The sequence below is a fragment of the Triturus cristatus genome, chromosome 4_1 (genome assembly GCF_964204655.1).
Source record: "Triturus cristatus chromosome 4_1, aTriCri1.1, whole genome shotgun sequence".
Lineage (NCBI taxonomy): Eukaryota > Metazoa > Chordata > Amphibia > Caudata > Salamandridae > Triturus > Triturus cristatus.
This window is the reverse complement of record NC_140585.1, coordinates 1,168,294,898-1,168,304,921: the sequence shown is the minus strand read 5'-3', so window position 1 is coordinate 1,168,304,921 and position 10,024 is coordinate 1,168,294,898. Positions and strand designations below refer to the sequence as shown.

At 44.9% G+C, this 10,024-nt stretch overlaps 1 protein-coding gene across 1 annotated transcript in view; it reads right to left on the bottom strand.

Moving 5' to 3' along the window:
* Positions 1 to 365: 365 nt before the first annotated feature.
* The window catches only part of SYDE1 (synapse defective Rho GTPase activating protein 1), a 121,543-nt gene continuing 111,884 nt past the window's right edge, over positions 366 to 10,024 (bottom strand). The window contains exon 8 of the mRNA XM_085654368.1: positions 366 to 5,030. Coding sequence (XP_085510494.1) covers positions 4,564 to 5,030 — 467 coding nt within the window. The 3' untranslated portion in view covers positions 366 to 4,563. The remainder of the gene's footprint in view (positions 5,031 to 10,024) is intronic.

The window sequence follows — 10,024 nt, the reverse complement described above, 5'->3', positions numbered from 1 at the left end:
CTTCTTCAAAGGATCTGCCTCTGTACAGCACCACGTTGGTCTTTTTTACGTAACTTTTGATCCATGTCAGATAGAAAGTCATTGTTTTGTTTATATATGCAAATGATGCAGTAGATTGATCATTATGTGGTAAGGGTGTGAATCCACCATTATGTGGAAAACGCTGGGCCAGCAGAATCATAACTTCAGTGGCACTAGGCATGATAATATGATAAAGATATTGTTTCCTACTAATAAACAGTTATTTTGTGCCAGATTTGATAATACCCGAGCCTTTCAATCTCCTCCGCTTTTAATTGTTGCAAGTATTGCTCCTATTTGAGCTGACCTCCACTTTCAGTATGCTTTTGTGTTTTTTTGGGTGGTTTTTTTTTTTTTTTTTTTTTTTTTACCTTGACCCTGCCTGCGTTGCACATTAAATTTAAAACTTGTTTTAAAGTATTTGAAATTTCTGTTCTTGGTGTATCGCATCGTCGCTGTTGCAATGATTTACAGGCTATACTTCTTGTTTCCAACTGATGTCACTTCCTGTTTTCAGAGTTGAAATTGCTTCACAAAACAAGACCTAAATGATTACAAAGGAGTCATAACTATACATAGCAGAGTTCCCCAACCGAGTGGCCTCTGAGCAATAAATAACCACCGTCTATGCCAGTTGTGTGTTATATACTGGAGTTAGTTTGAATTTAACTGATCACGGGGCCCAAACTATTCGGATTAATGGAAACATAGAGAGTTCTAGATCACCCAAAGAAGGTACAAACAGATGCAACGTATATTATCACAGCTAGCCATGGGTATCGATCTGGCAAAGTCATGGTGCTGGTTCACAACATCCAAATTCGAAAGCTCCACTATCGGGATAAAAGCAGTCAAGATTCAGTTTTTTTTTTCTTCAACCTGAAGAAATCCCAGTCAGAAAAATACCAGTTGTCAAGAATATACAGCGCTAGAATCCTTGAGCTACGAGTAAAGCTGGAGCTGCCGAAGACCGCGAGATGCGATAACTTGGGTGTGCTCGATAGTCTCACAGTGCTGTTCGGAATGGCTGCATTCTGCACCTCCAAGCATTATAGACCAAGCTGACAAGGCTAAGAGCTAGTCTCAGGAATCCTGAAGATGTGGTCTGCCACCAGTCCCACTGACTGTGGACCCAGGAGATAGGAGCTCTAATCAAGACTTCAACCCTTGACCACAAACAGCAATCCCGTGGAAATCCCAATCTCCTTGTGTTTCAAGTCCTACGGTTGCCAAACCCGCGGTTGCCAAACCCGCGAGTGCTTAAAGACTATGCGACTTGTAGGTATAAAGCACTAATAAAGACCTGGACAAGTCTAGACTAACAACGACAAGAAGTCAAATCACCAGGAGATGCTCTTCTATAACCCTTTTGTGATGGATCAAAAAGGAACATTTCCGCTCTTTGCGTCAAAGTACTCATTTGCCTTGTTGTGTCAACTCGCATGTGTACAATCCCCTCTATCACCATAGACGTCCTATGCACTACACTGACGAAATTAGTCATCGCGGCTACAGCAGGTTGCGGTCGCAATGGTGAAAACAAGAGGTACATGTACAGAGGGGCAGTAAGGATCAGGACTTATAACACTGTTTGGTATACTAAGCTTGTTAGGGGAGCCCTGCATGAAGGAACCAGAGCTATAATGGGGAGCACTGCCCCTAAAGGTGCAATATTTATAATACTGTGACGGTATATTTACTTGCTTAGAATTCAAGTGCACTGCTCCCTCGGGCAGTGCACAGTCTGTATATTTACAACGCGGTCATTTTTCTTAGTATATACATTTTATATAGGTGGGTGTATGTGCGTATATGTGTGTATAAAACAAGCCATCTGTCGTCTCATAGTGTGACAGCACCACTGATGTGGTTACGTGTTCCCCAGTCTAAAAATACACAGGTGCTGTGTGACTTTGATGGACAGGGAGAACAATCGAAAGGGCAAAGCAGCACGTCTGTAAAACATGAGTAAGGCAAACAATTCCCCACAGTTTAAGCAACATGTGTGGTGTAGGAATAGTTGTATCAACAAGAGATGTGTAGTTCCTACAGGACAGGAAGTCGACGGGGAATAAAGTATTCCAATTCAGACTTCAACCTAGTGAAAGTAAGTGCACAAGGGAAGGGAATCCCTCCAGGGTGGAACTAAAACCCTCACACACCCAGCAAGCTAGGTGTCATGCTTCATCATCTGGGTTCTGCTCCTCGTCGGGTCGGCGGTGCAATACCCGACGGGCACCCATACAGGGGCTCTTTGTCGGAGATCTTTTGTTCCCTGCCGTATGGTGCATGCGTGTGAGGGCCCGGGAGTGTAGATGTAAGTGATTTAAAAGAGGTTGGTTAATCTGAAATAGAAGTTTATTGGCTCAGTCAACCACCTTATTAAAAAGGGGGGTGAGTGGCGTAAAAGCTATATATGCTCACAACGGATGAGTGGCTAGCTACGCTCGACTCTTCTGGTCAACATGTTTCGCGCGCATTGAGTCAGGAGGATCTCGTGGCGCTTCGTCAGGACCCATAATAAAGTGAGGTGTGCTCGAAAAAAACTATCTACAGTGTGGTGAGAAAAACAAGGGTGAGAACTAATATGTTGGTCAACCCTTAATAGGCGCCCCTACCTTATGTATTGATTTAAGAGGGGGTCACCTAGGGAAAGAACAACACAACACAACACGTGTAGGAATAGTTCCCCTGACGACTCCAGGATGAAATACAAGCTCAAGATTAATGAATGCGTCTGAAAGGTTCCTCATGAGAGTAAGATGAAATGGGGTGGGTGGGGCGGGGTCAGGTGGGTAGGTCCTTGATTGTTTTACTCTGTTTTAACCTTGAAGTGAGAAGATGCTTCCTACCGCAGTGACCCCCACTGAATAAGAAGCATCACCTTTAAACAAATGTGTGGATGCTTTTTCATCAGTCTTCTGGAGCTAGCACTGATGCCCATCTCAACCTCCTACTTAAACACACCTGTGATGAAGACACAAGGACCCATCGAACAGGTTAGAAAGCTATTCTATATGGGTATCTTAAACAATCCATCAAACACCACAACTAAATTGTACTGGGTCAACCCGAGGTTAAAATAAGAAAGTTATTTGGCCAACTTTCATAGGTCATCCGATAGCCTTCTAGGTGTAGCCCTGATCCTGACTTTAGAGAAGGGTTCTACCTACTCTCTAACGTGTGGAATTGGCCTTGCTTGACATATGCCTATCCAAACTAGTGTACTTAGATCCAGGTCATACCAACATGGCATTGCAGAACACTTGCCTACCCAAGATGTTTACACCTTAGACTTCACTCCTTGCTGGTTGGGTTTGGAACTTTTTTGATCCCAATTCACATGTTATGTGCATAACCGGTGTCCGCCAAGCCACATTAGCAGGGAAAGGAAGAGGCCCTCCTGTGGAATTGTTCACATCATGTGAAAGATTATGCTTTTAGCAAAATGTCCTCAAAGCCTCAATCTGTTCAACCATTGGAAGAAAACTTGGTCCATTTTTTCTTAACTTCAAATTTTGGAGCACCAGCCCATCCCATTCTTCGTAAATATATCTCACTATTATTCATCTCAAGTCACAGCAGAAGAGAATAACATTCTGCCAAGAAAGGGATGTCCATCAGCAGATTTTCAGGATACCACTGACAATATAAATGATTCTAATTTAAATTAACTATATGCAAATGTAACTTTTGTGGATGTACTCAAAATATCACAGGACTGTCACCATGGACCAACAGGCACTCTTGAGCAGAGGTGTTGATATTACAAGCCACCAGTCACACAAACAAAATTTGAAAGTGCTTTGTTCTATAGGAATACAGAAGCATGCATGCAGCGACCCCGGGCGTGGGTTATCAAGCATGGTGATTCCTATACTATCTTGGGAGCCTTTGCAGTGGGGAGTGAAGTGTGATAACATACAGACAGATACAAAGGAAGTAAAGTGCCTTTTCTTAACAAAGAGCTGGGACTCCAACTCATGGGATGGACTCCTAATTTTGCAGTGCGGCTCCCAAAATTACTCCTCCAACTACAATGATGTGGTCCCAAACACCACAATTTGCCTGTTACATTCAAGCTCCAATCCAAGAACTCTAACACCAAACCGAGGGTAAGGATTGGCTCCCCTACATTAAGGGGATGTTTCCTACTTTGGTCTTGATGGTCATTTGCATAATTTTAATCCATTCCTTTCCTTGCCAGCAACCTGGGTATGGATACCACAACAGCGCATAGTCTCTATCGACTAACACATGCCTTGAACCACAACTTGTAGCAAATCAGAAAACCACAGGTAGATGCTGGCATCATGTTACATACTCAGGTTGACTAAGACATTTACTCGTCGTCAACAGAAACAAGCAGTTGCAGTAAGACCTTGAAGGCATCAACCAAATATCTCTCAGAGAGCGTACAACCAGACATTTTCAATGCACAAGGTGGTCAATACGTAATGTTTGTACAAGGACCTCTATGGAGGCTCTCATGTGAATCCCAGGTGCTTTAGTATGCAAACATTTTTGGACAGTCATCTGGGCTCACAGGCAGATGTTAATCTGTTTGGAAAGTTCCCGTTCCAGGTCTAAAATCAAAGCGTCGAAATCCTTCAGATTCAGCCGAGGGCTAAAGGGAGTCTCCAAATCAATCTCTGCAGGGTCATCCACCAGTGCAAAGTCCCTAACAAAGACTGTCCCAGTCTGAGTCAGGAAGCCCTCCCTCAGATCAAGGACTGCATTCTCCTCTTCGTTCTCACTGTCCGTTCCAGCCACTTCGTCGTAGTCAGCATCCACCAGGTTCCCACTTGGAACCAAAAGGAAGTCCTGCCCACAGATGCTCCAATCCCCAGCATAGCGATTGCTGGGTGGACTCTCCAGTCCCCGGCAGCGGTTTCTGGACACCACCTCACTTGGAAAGAGGTCCAGCTTCAGCTGGGTTTTCTGTCTCAGGCAGTCCGTGGGTTTCACAAATGATTTATCCCGAAAATCTTCAACTTTTCTTCTTGGATCTGTAAAAGAAAAATTTGTAAGGCTTGGCGAAGACAAATTTCCGAAATTCAGTTTTAAAACAGCAGACAGGCAAAGACTACATAAAAGCCAGAAAGAAAATCTTGGTAATTCTTTGGAAACTAACTCTGATCACTGAAATGAGTCTATACCTTGACTTCCTGGATGCCTACCAGGAAACATCAATGTCCCCCAATTCATACTGCTTTTTGTTTCTTAAGCCAATACATTAAATCAATCTTAATACCTTTTTCCCACCTCTTAGGATTGTCAAAGCTGTCAAACTAGTGTTCTATGTAATCTGCACGTTTGCAGCAAGAATTAGCTCAGTGCATGCCTCAATTCTTTTTGCCAGACCTAGTTAACAAGTTTACTTTCCGTCACATTGCCAAATAAAAGAAATGCATTGGGTTGCAGGTGTTTCAAAGTTTGCACCACTTCCTCCTTGTGCATGCAATATTATAATGTATGCGTGCCCTCTACACAAGTGTGCATGTTTTACTCTGTAGCTTTGAAAGAGTTCAAACATGATGGGATAAATGCCCCTTCCCAGTTTGCAATGCTATTGCCATGCCACTGCAGAGCTCACAAGTGAAAGGGGCTGACCCACATTCCAGATCAGAAATGCCCCTGGAGCCACCCCACTCACTAGATGGTGAATGGCAGAGAAGTTATGCAATCTCCAAACCGAACCAGCAGCTTAAACAGGACAGTTTTCTAACTCTGCAATCAAAATCAATTGTCATAATAGCAACAAAGTAATTTATGCATTCAAATTAAGTCCTGTGAGAAAGTGTTCTGGTATATGACGTCCACTTATGTAAGTGGGCACCTTGCACCAGTCCAGACAACCCTCATGGTGATTTAAGAGGTCTCAGACAACCTTAGAAAGCTCTGCAAGTGGTAGCCGTGAAGAGCAGGCTTCAGGCTTAGTCCAGAAGGAGTGTAAAGCAGCTTGTTTTACCAGTATGCAATCTTATAGTATAGATTAAGTGAAAAGAACCACACCAAGTATTTATAAAAATATGTATTTATTATATAATACTCTCTAGTACGTTCAAGTATCTCCCACACGGAGATAAACACAATACTTTAGCAAGAAATACAGTAAATAGTACGAAATACACAAGAGGGCCCCGGGGGGGGACCAAATCTTATATTAAGAAAGTGGTATAAGAACCACAACTCGAGGCAGGATGATGTCGAGAGGACGTAGTATTACTGGGAACCCACAGGACCACCCAAGGTAAGTAGTTAGGGACCCCACGGAGAGCATGTGCAGTGTGTGAACACGACCATGTGCTCCTTACAAGTCTATGTGCACGTCGCGGTTGGATTTTTAAAAATTAAGGACCCTTCCCAGTGGACCCTGGAGGAACCCCTTGAAAGACAGAAGGTTGGAGAGCCACCCCACCCGTGGATACCCTAGTACCCACGTTACCTACACCAGGAAAGCTGGGTGCATACGTGTGAAGTGGTGTCGGAAACCGCCGTCGAACCCAGTGTTCGTGGGAATTCAAATGTGGATTCTTGAAGAGGAGTACCTGAAAGCAGAGGGGACAGAGTCTATGTCACTCAGGAGTGACCAGTAGACTTGGAAGACGAATGCCCTCCGATGTCGTGTGCTTCAGGGAAGATGACAACCTTGACTCTGCAGCTGTGAGGACCAGGCGGCGCTGAGGAAGACCAGGACTCGGATGTAAGCTGTCCCATGAAGGATGTAGAGTGCTGAGGGGTCGGTGTCCGGTGGGAGCACCAACAAGCCTTGGCAAATGCAACCCACGCAGGCAGTCGAAAAGATGCAAAGTTGGGACCAGCAGGGTCCAGGGGACTCACAACAAGCTGGAGAGTCAGGGCAGGCCAGAGCAATCAGGGGAGCCCAAAAGTAATAAATGTGACCCTCAAATGGACCCACAGGCCAGAGGCACTGGAGTCGTGAGAGGACCTCAAGCAGCTCACCAAAAGATGCAGGCCACGATGCACACGGTGTGGTGTGGCTGAAGATTCAGGTCACAGGAGATGCCCGAGGTTGGGGCTACAGGAGCCCAAAGATCTTCTTGGAAGGAAGCTAACAAGCCTTTGCAACTGCAAGTTGGACAGGGTGCACAGGGGTTAAGTTATTGCAACCCCCACGAGGGATACTGGTCTCAAACTTGGTGAGAGGGCAGGGCAGGCCTCAGGAGCTGTGGAAAGCCACAACCTGTGTTGCAGAGCCCACGGAGTCCAGAGGATCTCAGGATCTGCAACCAGTCGACTTAGTTCAAATGCAGGGAAATTACTCCTTCACTCTAAGGGAGATTTCTTCTGGTGTCTTTGATGCTTCACAGGCCTTGGAAGGTTCCTGTATGATGCACAGGCAAAGACGATGCAGCAGACTGGAAGGAAGACAAAGTCAGGCCCAAACACAGTCCAGAGTGGGCAGATGGTAGAAATAGAAGTGGTGTCTGATCTGAATCTTAACCCACAACGAATCTAGGGACCTACACCCAGGTAAACCCTTAAGTATCCTAGGGAAAGGGATGGGACGATTCAGGGGACCCTCCCAGGGGAGGGACTGGACAGGGGGGATTTTAATCCTAGGTCCTTTGTCCAGTTTCATGCCAGAGCGGGAGCCAACGGCTCCCAGGACTGGTTTGAACTGGACTATGCACAGGGTCACCAAATGTGCTCCTCATGCAGACATTCTGGTGCTGGCAAGTGCACCCACCCAGCCCTAATACACTAAATCCTGTTTGAGAGGTGGTCACGACTCCCTATGACAGGATGCCTATTGTTCTACCTTCCTCTGCTCGAGCTTGGCTCAGCAGCAGAAGGGCAGAAATGTGTCTCTGGTCGGCAGCAACCATTTTTCGCTGTCCCGGTCTAGAAGGCTTGTACCGGGAACACTGAGAGCCTAACGGAGGGCTCTCCCAGTGCTTGAAATCATACCTCTCACACTGTTTACAGTGTGGGAGGTATGATTCCAACAGGTTTGATAACAAATATGATAGGATTCGTTGCAGCCGTTTTAAAGATGGTCATCTCGTAATTACGCAGTGCCCCTCTATATAGTATACGGCTGCTTCACTGACAAAACAGGAGAATGGACTCTGTGGGCTGCAAGGGTGTCCTGATCATGCAGGGGCACCCTTTCACTTATAACCAAGCACCCTGCCTTCAGGATTGTAAAGGCCTGCTATAGGGGTGACTTATAGGTTTTAATTGCAGTGACCCTTAGATATAGTAAACCTATATCTTTAGTAAGTGGTGCAAGCACCAACTTACACAGGCTGCAATGGCAGGTCTGTAGTTCCATTTTGAATGGTCTCTCATAAGTGGCATAATACATGCTTCAGCCCATTGGAAACCTCTGGGGTATCTATGCCATGGGTACCATAAACTAGGAACTGACAAGGGTACCCCAGTATTCAAACTGGGATGTACCCAAGCACTGAACACAACAGTTTAAGGAGAAAGCAGATAGACTGGGGTCCTAATTAGCAGGATCCCAGTAAGACTAGTCAAAAACAGCATCAGATCAAGCAAAAAGTGGGGGTAACCATAGAAGCAGATCCTACTTTCCTACAGGTCCTAATATTTGTTGTATCACCTATGAAGGCCTAACGGCAGAATCAACTTACTGTCCATTATCTAGTAGAACAAACCAGTGTGAAACATAATGGGTGTCATTCTGTGTTTGAAACCCTGCATGATCTGGTATTCTACTGAAAAAACTCTCAAGTCTCCCCTTGCACCACTGTTGTTCGAGGCAGGAAGTAGATTTGATGAGCACAACATGGAAAATCCCGCCGTATAAAATGGTGGCAACAGTAGAGGCACTTGGGCACATACCAAGGGTGACTTAAAAGTTGGCACATACAAAAATACACAAATGGCCCTGGTGAAACAACTGGTGGTGATACATGGCACTCCAATGTACTTCAGAATGACTATTTTTTGGGATGACCATGCATGAGATACATTTCAATATATAACTTTCAAAGAGGCAGGGCAAGCAATCCCATAAATCCATAACCAAGCATGTTTTGAGAGAATGAATATTTAGAGGAGATATATATAAGTACTGCAGCTGCTTTTTGGAGTTTTATGACATTCAATTATATAAAGACCCCCATCTCTGCTTCGAGCTGTAGGTGCTACACGATTAGAAGCAGACTTAAAACACCTTCTTCAAACACCAAAGATAGCTTGAAGGCCGAGGAGGGCTCTAGTTTGGAATGCTTCCAAGCAACCCCAGAAGAAAGAAATACATTTGAGTCCTCTAGGGAATGTTGTACGACGGTACAACACGGGCAAATACATTGCATGCCTTTGCCATGCATTTTTTAGCACGCATGTTTTTACTGCGAAAATGCATTTGCAACGCATGCCAATACCAAGCATTGTTTTTAGATTTAAAAACAATACATTTGTGGGGGGGGAGACCCCCCACTGCCCTAACTTACCTGAAATGCATGGTACTGGCATGCATTGTAAATGCATATTCGCGGTAAAAATATGCGTGATAAAATGTGCGTGATAAAAATACGTGGTAAAGGCACAACGAGGTGAAGACCTCACTGTAAAGGCTTTTTCCCCTAGGGAAGTGCGTGCAGGCAATTCTGAACGCCCCCTGATATGTTAGTGTATACTGCAACAGCTGACCCAGCAATGGAAGTCACAAGCACAGTTGTTTATCTGTAGAAAGGAAACACACACAATCGTAACGCAATAGCAGGATCCACATTTCCTTCCTGTACTTGCGATATGCTCTCTAGGAAATGTGGGCTGGGACCATATTTCTTTTAAGTGACTTCAGTCATGAAGGGTTTTGTGAATGAGTGGCAATGAATGTGGACACGCCCAGCTGGTCCTCGACACACATTGTTGTCGGACTCAGCACGTCGCCCGTCTGATTGACAAAGGCAACTGCTTCTCGACACGACTTGTCCTTTCTAGCAACTGCTTACATGAGTTAGATGAAGTTGGAGGAGACTTCTGTGTGTGTTGGTTTTAA